This window comes from Colletotrichum truncatum, assembly GCF_014235925.2.
Source record: "Colletotrichum truncatum strain CMES1059 chromosome Unknown Contig_0004, whole genome shotgun sequence".
NCBI classification, from domain to species: domain Eukaryota; kingdom Fungi; phylum Ascomycota; class Sordariomycetes; order Glomerellales; family Glomerellaceae; genus Colletotrichum; species Colletotrichum truncatum.
The window spans coordinates 2,277,470-2,295,207 of NW_027222401.1; the positions used below are offsets into that span (position 1 = coordinate 2,277,470).

General features: G+C 51.8%; 5 protein-coding genes across 5 annotated transcripts; 3 read left to right on the forward strand and 2 right to left on the reverse strand.

The window, feature by feature from the left end:
• Positions 1-245: 245 nt before the first annotated feature.
• On the forward strand, positions 246-4,098 carry CTRU02_207399 (suppressor of ascus dominance; the record flags this gene model as incomplete). Its single annotated transcript, XM_036719214.1, has 2 exons — positions 246-3,105; positions 3,164-4,098. 2 exons carry the CDS (start codon positions 246-248, stop codon positions 4,096-4,098), a joined length of 3,795 nt encoding a protein of 1,264 aa, XP_036588921.1.
• A 1,738-nt stretch (positions 4,099-5,836) lies between these two features.
• CTRU02_207400 (uncharacterized protein) lies at positions 5,837-6,247 on the reverse strand (the record flags this gene model as incomplete). The annotated part of the gene is made up of 1 exon (XM_070204886.1): positions 5,837-6,247. The coding sequence occupies one exon, from the start codon at positions 6,245-6,247 to the stop codon at positions 5,837-5,839; it is 411 nt and encodes a 136-aa protein (XP_070061419.1).
• A 991-nt stretch (positions 6,248-7,238) lies between these two features.
• On the reverse strand, positions 7,239-7,982 carry CTRU02_207401 (uncharacterized protein; the record flags this gene model as incomplete). The annotated part of the gene is made up of 2 exons (XM_036719213.2): positions 7,239-7,350; positions 7,582-7,982. The coding sequence occupies 2 exons, from the start codon at positions 7,980-7,982 to the stop codon at positions 7,239-7,241; spliced, it is 513 nt and encodes a 170-aa protein (XP_036588920.2).
• Positions 7,983-12,204: 4,222 nt separating this feature from the next.
• CTRU02_207402 (uncharacterized protein) lies at positions 12,205-12,756 on the forward strand (the record flags this gene model as incomplete). Its single annotated transcript, XM_036719212.2, has 1 exon — positions 12,205-12,756. One exon carries the CDS (start codon positions 12,205-12,207, stop codon positions 12,754-12,756), a length of 552 nt encoding a protein of 183 aa, XP_036588919.2.
• Positions 12,757-14,479: 1,723 nt separating this feature from the next.
• CTRU02_207403 (uncharacterized protein) lies at positions 14,480-17,376 on the forward strand (the record flags this gene model as incomplete). The annotated part of the gene is made up of 2 exons (XM_070204887.1): positions 14,480-15,148; positions 15,211-17,376. The coding sequence occupies 2 exons, from the start codon at positions 14,480-14,482 to the stop codon at positions 17,374-17,376; spliced, it is 2,835 nt and encodes a 944-aa protein (XP_070061420.1).
• Between the last annotated feature and the right edge of the window lie 362 nt (positions 17,377-17,738).

Genomic DNA, 17,738 nt, shown 5'->3' on the forward strand with positions numbered 1-17,738 from the left:
ATTTCTGAAATATCACTTTGCCACTGTCCTAATCAGTTCGCCACTGCCTTGTTCTGTAGGCGAACTTCTTTCCCCGCTTCCCTGCAATACCGACCTCCGTTACAGCTTTTTCGTCTTGTCCTCGATCCTTCTTCAGTTCTCAGTATTCGTATCATCACCACCTCCATCAAGTTACCAGGACGCCCTTAACAAATTACCAAGCTTCTCTGACTTGTGACATAGGTGCCTCTCTCATCACTAAGACCATGGGCAACGAGCCATGGCGGACTTGGCCAGAGCTCACGCTCAAGATCTTCCGGCTTCCGAGTACAGTTACTCTTGCAGAGCTGCATAAGTCATTCTCGCGACACGGCAACATTACCTTACTGGAGCTAGGTGAGAATAAAGATGGCAGACGGAATGGATTCGCAAAAGTCCGCTTTGAACCGCCACCAGAGGTTGATTTCTGGTCCTCCTTCAATTACATTATTTCGTACGACAGGGATAAGTGCGCTCGTGTTAAAATTGAGCTCTTCATTCCAAGAATAAAATACCCTGGCATGACAGAAAGTCCAGCGAATCCTAAAGTACTGTTGAAAACAAGAATGAGTCTTCGAGCAGACCAATTGGACTTCGGTGTGCGTCTCCAGGAGAACGAGATGATGGTACACAAGTCTATCACTGACAACGTGAGAATTGATGTGGATCTCGGCCGGAAACAGCTCATCATCACGTTCGATATGCCGAAGAGATGCTCCCAAACACACAATGGGCACAATGGCAATGACTATGAAGACAAATTTCATCGTCACCGTTGCACCGTCGCCTTCGCTCGGTTGACGAAGCTTTATCAAACCAACCTTGAGGAAGGAGCCATCGGTTTAATTATACCCCTTGAGCATCCCGCAATTTTCAGAACAAAACTGGATGAAGATCGACTTAATGAGATGGCGGTAGGGCGAACCTTTTGGGGTCCTCTGGATATGTGGGAACGGCGAACGGCCATTCTCAACGACCGCCGTGTGCCTTCCAACTTTCCCGTGACTTTACAATTCGATTTTGATGATCCAGACTTTATCAACATCGGCCGCTGGACTACACTCGGATTCATCGTAAAAGACAATGAAAATGCAACGAGCCAAGTACTGGAGGCGCTTCATGCGTACAATATCGAGACCATCACATTGGACCACTTCAAATTTATCCCTCATCAACCCGCTCTGCTCACAACTCTGCACCGGGTCTCGCCCCCCGAGGATTCCCGTGGAATCTCATTCACCAGTTTGTCAATACAATCATTAGAATCGACATTGCAGGCACCGCCAGTTCTGGACTTCCAAGTTCACTATCAACTAGAAGCCTGTATCTCTCGAGGTGTCTTATCAGAGTACTCGATTACTCATGAATTTCTGGACCGTTTGAGAGCGCTCGACAAAGATCGGGCGAAATGGACTCTGGAATATTTTACAGATAGAGGCCAGAGGGTATGGAATCCTATGGAGATCTTTGACAGCGAAGAAGGACGACTTTATTTCCCCAATGCCAGCACGCCTCATTACTGCACCACCATTAGAAAAATAGTTGTAACGCCCACGGTCGTATACTATAACTCTCCCAGCGTCGAGTCATCTAACAGGGTTCTTCGAAAATACAGCATTTATCAGGACCGCTTTCTCCGAGTTCAATTCACGGATGAGCTCTATAATGGCAAGATATACAGTGACTCGGGGGGCGAGCTTTTCAGCAGAGTCTACCGTGCCTTAGCCAAGGGGATCACAATTGGAAGTCGGCACTACGAATTTTTGGCCTTTGGAAACTCCCAAATTCGAGAGTCTGCTGTCTACTTCTTCTGCCCAACAGAGCATTTGTCTTGCGACCAAATTCGTGACTGGATGGGTCACTTCAGTCACATCAAAAACGTGGCGAAATACGCTGCCCGAATCGGACAGTGCTTTTCAACAACGCGAGAGATCCGTGGTGTCACTGTTCCTAAGATCGTCCCAATAGAAGACATTGAACAGAACGGATATTGCTTTAGTGATGGGGTTGGCAAAATCTCGCAATTGCTGGCAAAAATGGTCGTTCAAGAAATGAGAGACGAAGACCTCAACATCACGCCTTCCGCCTTTCAATTCCGCATGGGTGGCTGCAAAGGCATGTTAGTTGTATGGCCCGACGCGAAGAACTTGGAGGTACATATTCGACAATCTCAAGAAAAGTTCAAAGCGAAGTTCAACGGCCTCGAGATAATCAAATATGCACAAACATCGACAGCCACCTTGAACCGACAAACCATCACCGTTCTGACATCCCTTGGTGTTCGCGCAGAAGTCATTTTGAAGCTTGCTGAATTGCAAATTAATAACTATCAAAAGGCCATGAATGATCGGGTCGCAGCCGTAAGCCTACTGGGGCAGTACATTGACGAGAACTTGACGTCCTTGACGATCAAGGACCTCGTTGGTTGGGGCTTCATAGACCCAGAGATCCAGGAGCCATTTGTTTTGACAATTTTAAATCTATGGAGAATATGGTCCATGAAGCTACTCAAGGAAAAAGCTCGCGTTATTGTTGAGAAAAGCGCATTTCTTCTTGGCTGCTTGGATGAAACGGGGATTCTACGAGGCCACTTGAAATCCACCGAAGGGAAAAACACTAAAAACGTCAAGGACTTGCCGCAAGTCTTCTTGCAGATTGAGAGCCCTATTGGCAGTGGCAGATTCACGTGCGTCACTGGCCTTTGCATTGTTGGACGCAATCCATCGCTCCATCCAGGCGATATCCGAGTAATGGAGGCAGTCGATGTACCCGAGCTTCACCACCTGAGGAACGTTGTGGTATTCCCCCGCACCGGAGATCGCGATGTCCCGAGCATGATGTCAGGTGGGGATCTGGACGGCGATGACTTCTTCGTTATGTGGGATCTCGATCTCATTCCAGATGTTTGGCACCAGCCGCCCATGAACTATGTACAACCCACGCCAGCGGTCCTTCGTCGAGATGTTCAAGTCAAAGACCTTCGTGCATTTTTTGTTCGCTATATGCAGAACGACAGCCTCGCCTTAATCGCTACAGCGCATCTTGCCCATGCTGACAGGTCCATTCAAGGGGTCAAGGATCCAAAATGTGAGTTTCCTCTACGGAGTTGGAAGTATCAAGTATGACAGATGCTAACATGAAGCAGGTCTCAAGTTGGCAGCGCTGCACTCTAAGGCCGTAGACTACGTCAAAACCGGTAATCCGGCGAAGCTCCCCAAGGAGCTGAATGCTAAGGAACGACCTCATTTCCTCACAAGCAGGGGTGACAAATACCATTCATCAACCGCACTCGGAAAACTTTACGATATGATACAGGATGTGGGATTCAGGCCTCTTTACGAAAAGAGCTTCGACCAAAGAATACTGGGCCGCTACAAGTTATCAGACGACCTTCTGTGCAAGGCTCGAGGAATAAAGGCTCAGTACGACACAGCAATGAGGCGGCTAATGGGCCAACGCGATATTGAGACCGAGTTCGAGATCTGGACCGGGTTCGTGCTGTCCAAACCACGAATCGGGAGTGACTACAAGCAGCAGGAAGATGTTGGGCGGGAGTCTTCGATGCTAAAGCAACGATTTCGCGATATTTGCTACAAAGAGATTGGCGGCAGAAGCTTTGAGGACATTGCCCCGTTCGTGGCGTCCATGTACAAGGTGACGCAGGACGAGGTCAATGCAGCGCTGAAGGGGGAGTACGAGGATGAGGAACACAGGCGACAGTCGATGCCCCTGATCAGCTTCCCCTGGATCTTCCACTGGATCATGGGCCGCATCGCCACGGGACAAGTCAAGACCAGACCAACCATCGACCCTGATGCAGCGCCGCTGCCCGTGCGGAAAACCCACCACTTTCGCCGCGCGGACGACGAGGCGGAGCCAGTGACCCAGCTCGACCACGGCAGACTGGTCCACCGGGGCGAGCTTCTCGAGGTGTTTGAGAGCCCCACGGACAAAGATGGCGACGAGGTTTCAGTGTCATCCAGGAGCGGCGATGCTACTGGTGGACAGGAGATACATGTTGAGGATGAAGAGAGCGCCATGGATGCCATGGACCGACTGATGGGCGGCGCCATGGGCTAGGCGAAAGAGGCGGCAAAACGGGACCTTTTTCTGCTGCGACAGGGCGTTCGACAGGTCATTCCCGTCCGACTTTCCGTCATTAATCACAGATGACGGCAATGAGCGATTACGGAGGGCTGCAGCGGATCCGGGCTTGCATTGGGCCTTGATACGGCGTGCACACGCACATAATTCGTCAGGCATCATTTTTTTTTTGGTCCCTCTACGAGACTTGGACGCAACATAATAGACTTGATTCGTGACGCAGACATTGCCTGTTCTCGATGCCACCGTGACCCTCGTGAGAGCCGTATCATTTGTTGTCAGTAGCAGATCCCTGATCCGATTTTGATTGGGGGTCATATTGCATCTGCGGCGGGAAGAAACGCAGGGTAACGGGGGAGATGCCGGAAGGAAACATGGTAGGGGGTTTTTTTTATTCCCATTCTTTTCGTGGGATGGGGAGGCAACCCGGAGCCAGTAAGTTATGAGGCTCGACATACTAGTAGGTTAGATGGGTAAGTAGGCAGCTCACAGTAATGCATACACACACACACATACACATACACATACACACATATGCACTCATACATACACATGCATACGCACACCACCACCACCATCACTACACATGGGGGGCCAAGTTGGAGAGGAAGGGGAAGGGAAGAGAAAAAAAAAAGGAGTTGCATGCCTGGCGCCCAATCCCAAAAAGTGCACGCCGTCGTTAAAAGAAACAACTTGGATCGGCAGGAATATGACCCGTCAAGAATGAAAAAAAAAAAAAAAGGCCCTGCCTACCACTTGCTTCCGGGAACTTTGAAATGCTCCCGCCCTTTACATGGTACACACGCGATGACACCCGGACGGAGTGATGGTGGTAGTGGTGGTGGTGATGGTGGTAGCCTTGAAAATTGCTGCCGGTCCTGGATATCTTGATTGATGATCCCCATCTCTGTCATACTGTCATACAACATGATTTTACAAAGTGGAAGAAAAGAAATTCGGGGCTAGGCCTCCTCTTGTCTCTCTCTCTCTCTCGTCCATCAACAACACACTAAGAGCGACCCCCAATCGGGCACGGGGTGCAGGACCAAAGATCACTTGACCAGGAAGCTCAGCGACATATATCCACAGGTTACTCCATTTCTCCGTACGATCCGGCGGAATATCTGATCAAATAAGAGGGGGGCGAGGAAAGGTAGGAAGGGTGGGCCGCTATCAAAAGATCCAGTCGGTTCATCAAGGCCATCATACACACAGAGAGTGAGAGAGCGGTTACCGTACCAGAGCGGTGGATACACACTACATCGCTGCGTGATACTCCCCTCTGGCTCCACGCCCAGCGGGCTGTGGGCGTGAGTAAGGTTAGACTGCTGGGTATTATTGTGCGTGCGTTGTTCGTGTCTGGTCTCTCACTTCCTGACGCAGAGATCAGTCCTCAATACCCACTTCTCCCCTGCAGTGACCTCTCGCCCCTCGTGCTGTTGATAAGTGGAACATGTGTCAGTTTACAGACGCTCTTAGTGCACGACTGGGGAGGGCAAAAGTAACTGGGCAGAGGGGGATGTGCCCTAGGGGGGGGTTTAATGTGAGCAGAGTAGGTGGGCGGGCGGGCAGGTCTTATGGGGAAGGAGGTGAAGTGAGGCCGCAGTTGTGGCCGTGGTTGGCCTGTTTCGAGCTCCCCCCGAAAAAGAAAGTAAAAGGTACGGCAGAAGGAACGCTGGCGAAAAAATAACCCATAGTGGCAACGGTCGCACCCTTACAAGGCCTGGTCGGGAACGTTTTGGCCCTGACCATCATCGGGGATCAGGGAAGGATGCATGGGTTCGCTGGAAGCAAGGCTAAGAAGACAGAATGGAACACGGAAAAGACTTACCAACATACAATCATCTCCATGCTTGTGTAGAAGAAGCATACCAGTCTCGAGGGCGACCGGGATCTCCTCCTTGGCGGAGCGGCGGTCGTTGGGAAAGAAGACGGTCTCGCCGCCGACGCAGCCTTCGGCGGAGGACGTCAAATAGAGCAGAAGCGTCCACGTTGTCTTACACGGAACGGCTCCTGAGGAAGGGTCAAGGGCGAGCGAGACGTTATTGGAATCATCGTCTATGTGGGGGTTCCACAGGTCAGCTGGTTGCGATCGATCTGTGAGAGATGAGGAGGGAGCATGCATAGAAGCCGGATGAAGGATACGGAAGGAAAATGTCAAAGCTCAAAGAAACAGAAGCAATCCTTGAAAGCTGCAGGCAGAAAATCGCCAGCGTGCAATTGTTGCTGAGCTTTTCGAGTGGTCAGAAAGCTGCGAGATGCTGAGGGGCTCACTGGATTGGACTCACAGGTGCCCCCCAAAAAATCTTCTCTGCCCTGGGGTGGATCGGTATGGAACGATCCGCAGGGTTTGGGCCTGCGGGACAAATCGATGGGATTGCTGGCGCTCGAGCCTAAGCCCTTTATGACGAGCAGAGTGTAAACAATGAGGACTGAGCGAAGGAGGTGAGATGTCATATATCATATATGACCATCGTGTGGGTAGATCGATGGCTAGACACTTGCTGCGGGGCCAATTTCGTCCTCAAAGCATAACAGAAATAGTGGGTAACTCAGCCTAGGTCTAGCAGGTCTCGAGTGCGACACGGTAAGTCATGGGGTAGCTGTAGAATTTTTGTTCTGGGCTTGATGTTAAGACATGCATAGACCAGAAACCAGTCCAAGTTGAGTATCCGTAGGAATGGGTCGATGAAGGACATTGCTAGTAGGGTGAGAGAAAACGTATGGACCGAGCTTGCTCGACTTCTCGCAAGATATGGCTGGACCAGGCAACTGTTACCTGCCACCGGAACGGTTTTGATTATCATGAGATCCCCTGAGTACAACTCGACAGTATAACTCGACCTTGCGAGCTCTCAGAGAGTCGTCGTAGAAGGGATGATACCTTATGGGACGGTACTAACCAGTCCTAGTTCCAAGTAACCAACAGGCTTTCATTCGCTCCCTGCTCATCTAGAGACTGTTGTCCAGTAATGACAAATCCATGCCGGACTGGGGCATATTGTGCTCAGAGAAGGGCTTTCAGGAATTCGGCTACTGGCACGAAGTATTGGCTGTGGAGAGGGTACTTCACCCAGTAGCTCGCAGGCCTAATCGCCTGCGGCGTATGTGGCGTTTTATGACAGGTCAATGACTTGGCCCTGGAACTTACAGTGTGCATCAAAATATTGGCCTTTGGAATAGCGATAGATACGTATGTTGGGATTCAAGCCGATAACCTCACCGCCCCTAGCGAATACCAACCTCATTAGCCAAACTCTATGACAAGGGTGTCTGGGGGCAGACGGTTTTCTTCTTCTGCGCAGGCTCCATGTCCGCGGGTGCCCCCCTTTTTATTTGGCGGAAGAGATTGACTGGGCAGATGTGCTAGCGGATCTGGCCGGAAACGCGTGTAATGCGTCGTTCAGGGCAGGGGTCTGTCATAGGGGATGGCAGGGGAAGAAAAGGCAGTAGACTTACCACAAACCCTGAACATCGTCTTGGGCGAGCGATTCGCGCAGTCCAGTCTCCATCCAAAGGCGTTGAGCAAAGGTGGCATCCTGCACTTGAAAACGGTCGTTTACCCTCACTGCCTCTCCTCTTTTGGGACGGCCAGGGGTGGTGACCAGCGGTAGGTTCCTGAGAAATGTAACGTAGGAACTGCAGAGGGATTTTGGCCAGAAATTACGGATCAAGACGACCTTGTCGGGACATGATGCGAACGGTTCCGGGATGAGGTCAGTAACTGGCAATGGTGGCTTGAACTGGGGCCAGGCGGGAGGGACGTTAGGAGCGGGAACGGCGACCGCCCTGGTGTTCGTGCTTGTGTTGCTGGCACCAGATTTTGCCTTGCCAGTGTTGCCAGTTTTCTGTTTGCCCATGATGAAGAGTTCCTGTCTGCTGCGCCGTACGAATAGAACGTGGTACTGGGAGGATGATGTGCAGCGGCCCAGGAGCACTTAGTGGCTGATGGCTTCCGTCGGCCGTCTGGAACAAATATGAGGCTCACGCTGCTATGTTGCAAAGCGGCGCGTGGACCAGGAGGGGGTGGGAGCCAGGCTAGTGGAGGGGCCTAGAACGGAAGACGAATCAAGGATGGACCTAGGCGGTCAAAGGACTGTCGGCTGTTGAATATTGAGCGGGTCGGTAATAGGCAGTCTGGTTAGCTAGTTGTGGTGTTATCACCAAGATCTGATTAGGGCCCAGGCTATGAGTCCACGTGAGACTAGGCTTAGGCTAGACGGGATGCGAGTGTTTAGTTTCAGATGGCGATTCGTTGGCTGGAGCATTCATTGGCGCTCGCTTAAAATGTCTGTACGTGCAGGGGAAAATGTTGTGATGGGGAATTTCTGCCTCTCTGGGGCAGGGTGAGTGAGGATGAGATGAAGTTGTCGAGTGGACGGAGATGGATGGTGGTGGATTCTAACACTGCAGGCACTAGTCGTGTTTAGGGTGTGTACTGTGTACAGGTACAGTATTCCTTGCCTTGGACGGTGCATCATTACCTTCGGTGCGTGTGCGTGCAAACCTGGCAGCCGCGCCTTATCCGACCACCGCCGCTCCTCTTAGAGCCCCCGTGTCTCCACTTTAAGATGGACAGCATCTCCGGGGGTCCGGGGCATACATCGCCGGGACCAGGGGGGAAGATGCGAAGGTGGTCAACGCTAGGAGTTGACCTGGCTTGATCGTGAGATTCGTCTTTTCCACTAATATGTCCTCCCTGCTTTGTTTCCTTCACCTCGTCATATATCAGAGGCCACTTATCATCTGCACTTCTTTTTGATCAGAAAGTGACAGTTGACGAAGTTTCTCGCCTACGCTTTGTCTTAACCTTCCCACCTGGAACCCGTCTCACCAAGTGACCCGGGGTCCGCAGTCGTGGTTGAAGATGTTGGCAAGGTGTGCACCTAACAAGGGCGACTCAGATCTGAAGCCATCCCTTTCCCTTCTGTCGGATTTCTGTCTGTGCGCCGGGGTTCCATCGATTTGGCGTCAACTTTTCTCTGGACATTTTACGCCTGGTTCATGAGAGCATAGTTTATCCGTATGTGCGACGCTGAGTCGTGCGCTACAGTCCCGGCGGGGAGGGCGGGTAAGCTGTAGCGGGAGAGCCCCACGACCACATCAAGCGGTTAATCCCGCTTTCCTCAGATCTCTGTCAACCGTAGCAGCGCCATTCACACGGGCCTCATCAGAGCTCGTTGCCTCTCTGCGTGGAAAAAGTCCACTAACTTGCAGCCAAGACTTTTCATAAGAGCACTCACAGAGGGGTCATTACATACATCCACTAGACTGATCTCTAAGACGCAATTCGATCGCCGACCCAGTTACGTGGTAAAGCAACCGTGGCATCCAGGGAAAGGGAAAAAAAAAAAAAAACACGATGGAATTGCGCCTCGGCGATCGCGGAGGTTCCCACATGTGCTGCATCATAAGGACCTTGGGTGCGTGGTTAATCGCTCGAAAAAAAAAAGCTCAAAGCGAAGTAACAGAAGTTGATGGGCGTCAGCTGAGCCCAAACCCCGCCCCGTCTCATCGTCATTGAGTGGCCCATTTCGTGACTATTGCCCTTCCGGGCTGAGGCACTAGATCTTCGGGAAAAGTGATATATGACAGCCGTCCAAAATACCAGTCGCCAATGACGGTCCGCTGTCTCTGCCCTCATATCATTGCACGTCAGCTCTCATTAGCCGCTTGAAATTTTGGCAGAAGCAGGACTCATCCCTGCTCGGCGACGAAAACTCTTTTTTTGCTGCAGGTGGCCTGACCAATCTAAATGCACCTCAAAATCTGTCAAAATTCTGCTTTTGCTGATGATGATGAAGAAAAGAACTTGTGATAAGCTTGGATTCAGGATGAGACAGGCCGGTCAAGTCCAACTCGTTGTTCATCAGGAACCAACTTATGTCTTCCAACTAATTCGATTGTGGCTTTTGTTGTCTTGCAGCAATTATCGAATCCAAGTGCCTGAGTGTCGGGACGGTACGCTCTTCAGTCATTTTTGTCGCAGTCTCCACAACCGATGTCCGACAACGCACCATGCTGGTGCTTTTTTGCTGCTCCGTGCGACTCGTCAGTTGGCATCTCACTTAGATGTTCCCCGGCACAAGGGCAGTTGCGACAGAGTGCCTCGTTTCTGCCTCTTTGGCCAACCATGTGACCTTGAATCTTAAACTGACCCGGAATTTTTATCACAACGCAGAAAACTTGACTGATACGCCCGCCTCTAACCCTTGCCCACTCAGTTGTGCTCATGAAGTCGGTCTCGGTTCAGATTCTCGTCATTGTCGCGTACTATCGACATGATGCAACAGGCATCCTGACTGAATCTACTGCAAAAAGGGTATCGATATTCCCTCGTCTAAGGGAGCAACCAAGTACTCCCTGCAGGTATCATGAATATATCAACGCCCCAGAAGATGTAGGTTACTCTGTACTGAAAAAAGTAACGTGTTAATGTATTACTTCAAAGAGCAGTTCGGGAGTCGTTCTACAGTCGGAGCGATATGCCAAGGATGCCAGCCAGCAGGCGCGGTGCAGAGAGGGAAAATGACGACTCTCGAACTTGTCTGCTTGCATTTCACGCCTATTTCTCTAGTATCGTGCAGCCTGCCTGGAACGAAAACCCGGCAATCTGGTGCGGTTAGGTACCGAAGAAATGTCAGCAGCCATCGACTACCATCGACTACCATCGACGATCCAGCGATCAAGATCTCCGAGCAATAGATCGTTGCCGAGACAAGCACGTGTCCTGGTTAGGTCAGTTGGCCGAAGCTTTGCGTCTGATGTCTGTTCTGCTGCCAGGGTTCACGAATCGCGAAGCCAAAGGGCCGTGAGTCGTCTGTGTGGAAGGCGTATCAGCGTTTTATGCACCCGTAGCTGAGAACCGACATTTGATCTATCATTTTGATGAACTTTTACAGAAATGCATAATTCAGATCCAAGGTGAACAAGTTCCATGAGCGAGGGGGGGGGGACCTATACTATTCGCTAAACGCAGCCGTCAAAAGGGGTGTCAGGCCCCGGGGAAGTATTCCGATCACCAGACTGGCATGCCATCTGCAAGTGATGTCGTTTGATGGGAGCAGCCGTTGTAAGATCAGCTGTCACATCAAGATGCGAAATGGGGTTGGTATGTTGTGGTCGATAGTGATTGGACATCAACATCTTGGGTAGGCAACGTGTGCGATTGCTCGACAAGGGATCTAGCGTAGGGATTTAACGCCAATGAGCATGACAGACCGCCATAATTGCTCGCATGTCATATGCAGACAAGAAAGGGGGGATGGTCTTCGCGGATGCATCGTTGAGATTCCAGTCCAACCCGTCACGTTCTTTTGTGCTTTGCGTGGTGGCTGGACGTAGTGGTCGCAAGGTGAGCCTTCTGTAAGGTTGCGTAGTGTTTGTGGTGGGCCGTCGTGCATTTCGTCCGTAGCGAACTGTAGCATTTGGCCGACATGATGCAATTATTTCTGCATCCGCACGAATACGAAAATATCAGTAAAATGAGAGTATATTCTTGGAAATCGAATTTGAACTAAGATGAAGCCGGTTTATTTTTTTTTCTCCTTCATTTCCGACACTCGTATCTGATCAGAGTCGATCGAGAATGCAATTCTTCATAGGTAGTGAAGCAAGCCATCAGACAGACACGAGGCCGCCTGTGGTGGGGACGAGGGGTCCGTTCCATTCATGGCAGGGGATAATTCAGGAGGGGTTGTCACCAGAACCCTTGTTTCTATGGGTGGAGGCGGGTTTCTTATGGCGATTCGCTTTATGAATAATAGATGATACGTAATGTGCTTTATTGCATACCGATGGTCATTGATCGGGGGTCGGCTAATTTTAGTGGCGGGAACTTCCTTTCCACGACGCCCAGAGCTCCCACAGTAGCTCCGCTTTCCTTTCCCTTCCCTTGCGGAGTAACGGCAGCACCAGAGAGCTACCTCAGCACGCGAATACCTCTTGCCCGCAGAAACTACATCAATTTGTCTGTGGTCAATTGATCCGGTCCAAGCCACCCTAAGCCTGGTAAGTCCGCTTCCGAACAGCCACTGTGGATTTGGTTGTCTAACAACTGAGGCAATCAAGGCGCGAGATTCGATGCTCGCACAACGCTCCCCAGCCATGGCTCCCGACAACGAGTCATCCGACTCTCGCCTCACGAGGTCCCAAGCCCAGCCAGCATCCCCCATCTTTCAGTCGAGGGCAGCGAAGCAACTAGGCTTGTTCTTCGCCGGCGCTGGCTTCCTGATGTTTTCGACCTTTGTCACGCGACGCGCCATCACACGCAAGCAATTAGCCGCCTATCCCAAGTTTTATCAGCCCAGTCACAGCCCCGCAGGCAAGCAGGTCAACCCTGAAGGCTCTATGATTGCCTTGGAAGCACTGAACTTGGCGACGCTCAATGTGATCAGTTTTGGCATGATGATGACTGGAGGTGCTGCCTGGGCCTTTGATGTTACTTCTGTCGATGACCTGAGAGAGATGGCGCGCAGAAGCATTCGTGGAGCCGCTGGCCAAACAGACGAGGCCGCCGAGCGAGAGTTCGAAGAATGGGCTGCCAAAGTTCTTACCAAGTTTGGAAAGGCCCCTGAGGATGAAGCAGCAAAAAAAGCCGAGTCCGACTCCAAGAAAGGCAAGGAGGGTCAGTGAAAGAGGCAACGCAACATCTACTTAGAACCAGATACCCCTTCTTTCTCGCGTACGCGACAGATCCTGGCCAAGCCTCGAATTAGACGCTGCCAGATCGTCTTTAACGCGACATGTACACAATTGATATGGCGTCTCCTCTTTAAGACATATCTCAGCACGGTCCGAGCCAACGACTGCTATAACTGTGCCCGAGTTCATCACGCTTAGCTCTCCAACAAGCTCATTGGCTTCCGTACGTGAGCGAGACCGGAGTGGCTCAGTATCTAAACGATGAAGCCACACAAACGGCTGCACTGGCATCGGTTTCAGCCTATAGCGGCGATGAGGGTCCTTCTTGTCCTGCCTCAGCAGAATTTTTAACGTCCTGTATCGCGGGAGACCCGGCGTCATACGACGATCATTATTCTGTTTTGCGCCTGCTTCGGAAAGCCAATTGCGGGTCGCGCATGCTCGTTACCTTCATCAGAAAATTGACCAGTAGACACATGCTCCCCTCACGGCTGTGGCGGGGTCGCCGCCTACAAGCTAGTGGTCAGTGAGGTCTCGCAGTCGTTCGGCTACTCCACGCCCGCGCGGGCAGGATTACGGTCCGGCGTGTTCGATAACCAATGACATGTCTCGCCCTATCACTTCTCAGAATTTTTCTTTCGTTGTTCGTAGCATTGCTTTTGAGTCGACTCTCTCTATCCAGTGTCTGCACCAAGCCTGCATTTTGCTCTGCTGCCGCGAAGACTTGCCTGAGATCCGGCCGGCGTCAATGGCGTCAAACAGGTTTAGCATTTGACGCAGATGACGCCCATTTCTTTCCCGAGACGATTGACTTAAAGCTCTTGCTTATGTTGAATGTCAGTCATGGATCAGGAGGCCAACAACTAGAAAGGTGGATGATACGAGCTGACTGAAAGCCACACCCCCCAAAGCATTGGGGCTGGGTACAGCAACAGTGGTGGCAGCCGCGCTCCAACTACATACACAGCACACACACACGCTGTAACTCGGAGGGAACGAGTCTCTTTGGAGGTGGAGAAAGGGTCCGAGACAACCCATGGCCTTACACCCCTGCCCTCCCGGCCTGCCCCGTAATCCCCTGGTCGCCTGTTGGCAAGGGGGGGTGGTACCTTACGGCCCTAGGTAGCCAGTAGATCGCCCATCAACACATCCTGGATTTCAACGCCCACCCCATATCCACCATGCCTACGTCCGCAAGAGCTGAGAGGGTGTCGACAAGGATTACACACGAGTTCATACAGACGGAAGCACATCAAGCCTTCCGCTGGAGTTATACTCCATGACCCATGCTCTGGGTATCGGTCCCAAGTCGATGCCAAGCCGCATGCAGTTCTGTGAAATGTCCTAGACGCCTTGGGCTCACGGTTCTTTCAGAGTTCGAGTCATCTGTATAAAACTCGTCCCCTCCTCGTCAACATCTCAAGCTCCTCTTCTCCCATGCTTTTTCAACCACAATATCTCGACTCCAACGTCCTGCCACTGTCAGAACGCAGCAAAGTTTCGGGCACCAGACAGTCATAGCCCTCAGCTACACAGCCTTGATAACAACTCTTGTCAAGCTATGAACCAGAGTGAAGAACACTTTACGTCTTGGTGGTGATTCTTGTGGCCTTGTGGCTCAATCTCTCTCCTTTTTTTTTTTTTTTACAACCCTTTTTGGATCTCTTCTTCTCTACCATCCTTCGTTAGAGCTATCGAAGAAGCGGACAAAGACATGTCAGTGCAGCCAGCAAATCTTCCTGTCACAGGATGTGGACCTGTGAATGTCAACATGCAGCTATCTCACGGTACGCTGGTACACGACGGAAGATCTCTTGACGGCCAAGAGTATCAACGTGGAGATCCCGTGGCGATAATCGACAATGGGTCGAATGAGGATCTCAAGGATTCAGTTCATGTCCTCAACCTGCGAAACAACCAGTACATGCTCCTACTTCTCAAATCGGTTTGCTGGGTTCCCACGCACACCGAGCAACGGTCAGGCGCAACATTTTTACTCACCTTGTACGGCCCCAGCCTGGATTTCCGGCACCCCGGTGATGCACAAGCTCGCTTCGGCAACCGTGGTATCGCAACTCTTCTCGGCTCGTCCATTTACGTCGCACGCGAAGTGGTATTGGAGGGCAACGCGTCGAGAGTGGTTTTGGATGCTACTGACAGGGTATCGATGTTCACGGTGCAATGGGACGCCCTGTCAGTCGATTCGATACAGCAGCCTGCCCTGACACCTTCAAGCTCATCCTGCGCTTCTTCAAGAAGCCCTTCCGAGTCAGGAGATGATGTTCCTGTCATGCACTTCTATCGTCATCAAGGACGCCGTGATTCTGCTATCGAGATCCGCGACCCAGAATCTCCCGTTTACAAGTCTTCCATGTCACAGAAGGTAAGAATATGCTCGTCTTGGCCTTATCCATCAGTTAAGCAGCGGCGCTAACTTGCGATGAACAGACTTCACCGAAACCTCTCTTTAATCGCTCTGCGTTCTTCGCGACAAAACAAAACACCCGCATTTCTACTGAAGTCTCAACGCCTCGCAATTACGGGCGCAGTAGCGCCAGTTGGTCAGACTTGGGGTCTGATGATGAGCATAGCTTTGATGTCGATACTAGTTTTGGCTTTGACACCGGTTACTCTGGCACGCTCGACTTCTGCAATGCAGAACTCCAGTTGGCTGGAATGAACGCCGACAATGACCTGCAGGTCAATTTTGTCTTCATGCAGCCAAACGATGGCGACAACTATGTCGCTGGGCCTCCGGAACAGCAACGTCCGGACAACAATACACAAAACCCTATGTGGGCGACAACCGGACTGCAGGGAGGGAACGAGCAAACTTGGAATCCTCTGCAGATGCCGCAACATGTTACAGAAATGCGACAACCCCAGATGCCGGCACCACAACGACAGCAGCAGCTCCCCCCTAGACAGGAAATGCAACCTGAATACTACGATCAGTACCGAATGATGGAGGACGCAGGCAGGACCCATACTCAGGCTCTGGGACACCAATCTGAGCAACTGGAGGCGCCTAGCATGCACAGCAACCAACGGACGGAGTATGTGCCTCCTCAACAATTGCCTCATGCTACCCCTTCCCACCCGGTCCAAAGTTTCCAGATGCAATCTCGATACACAGAACAACCCAACAGACTCCCTGTTCCTCCTGCGGTGTCGGCTCCCTTTTCCATGCCGCAGGAAGTCCACATCATCCAGAGCAGCCGCCACGAGCCCCGCCCTCCTTACCCTTTGCCATCCACCTCCTACAGCCCAGTCAATGAAGGCAGCTTGCCATCCACCTCGCATAGCCAACAGCCTAGACGTAGCCCCCTTCCTGATGAGTCAAGATCTTCGAGTGCACGGGGCACGCCGGTCATGGCCCGTCGATCAAAGCCACAGCCCACACATACATTCACACCCAATGCTTTGCTTAACTCTTTCCGCCAGAGCACACAGACACACATCGCTTCTCTGGAGAGACATTGCGAACAACTTAAACAAGGGAAAGGCAGTGAGGAGCAGATTCGCAAGTCTCAAGAGGCGCTACAAGTCATCCGGCGTACGACTGAAGACTCCTTACAGACCCTTGGCCTGCTTCAGCCACTCTCTGGCATCCCGTTCCAAGGCACGGAGCGGAGGTTGCAGTCTCTGGCTGATCAAATTGCTGCAGCCATGCAAAGTCTCCTACCGGAGGCTACTGAGCAACCCACCACAGTTGAGGAGGGTATTCAACAGCTCAATCAGAGAGTTCAGAGCCTCAAGGAGTTCATCGAATACCTAGAAGGTGTTCATCCAGAAGCCGTCAAACGCGCGCAGAGCTCCGCAGAGTCCGGGCCAATGGCCGGAGATAACTCCCACCAGAGGAACAAGAATGGCTCTGCTAACGTGGGGAGCCGTGTTCCCTCAGCACCCGCCTCTGTCTCTTCACAAGTTGCGACTAGTGACGACTCAGACTCGTGCCGGTGGGTTGATGGTCAGGCCACACCGCCACCCGATCGATCCGCTGCCATGGCTCAGAACCGAGACCACTCACGACTGTTTCGCGACATGGCAAGCGGTCACGGCCGGGCTCGTCAGGAGACCCGTATCGCCACAGCCTCTGACTTCTACCCTGCTGCTAGCTACAGCCGACCATCATCACACATGAACTCCCCCGTGACCAGCCACCCAGCGCCAGCCGAGCCTAGCCACGGATTTTTCCAACAACCTCTCCCCACCCCAGTTCAACAAACAATCCCATTGTCAGATTACACGATGCAGTCTAGACCCATCCAGGCCTACACGCCACCCACTTCGGCAGAGATCATACGGCCTATGCAAGCAATCTCGGGTATTCCTTCCCAGCATTACACAACCCAGCAGGAAAGCCCCTTTTGCCTAAGGCCTTCCCAGCAGAACTGCATATACCCCACGAGCGGAGCCGAGATCTCTCAGGCGGGCTATGCCCCGAGATCTCCGGTCTCGTTTCACACGGCAAATGGTCCGGTGCCTCCATCTGCATACTACCATGACGCGAGGTCCAACCTTCCGGACCGACGCACCATGCGTCAGGAGCGCCCGGCGCCGTATTCCCTTAACTACAGGGACCAGAGGCGTCGCAGAGGGAGCCAGTAATGGTTTCTTGTACTTTTGAGCGAAACGCCGGAAACAGGACTGTTTCTTTTGGCTTCTTTTTCAGCGTTGCATTTCTTGAATAAGCGTTCATTTGGTTACGCTACAGCATATTATGGCGAGGCGTTTTTTGGAGCGACATGATTTTTTACCTTTTTTCCAAAGCTCATGGCTGCTGGTGTGCGAAGGGAGGTATCCCACGCAAAACAGCCCTCTCTTTTTGTTTATTCTCATATTTCTTAATTCTTAAATTCTAAACGACATTGTTATGACATAGGACATATTCTGTCTGTTACGGATTGAGGTCCGAAGGTTTGGGGACTTGGGGGTATAGCAAGGCATTCTGGCATACGAGACATGCCCAC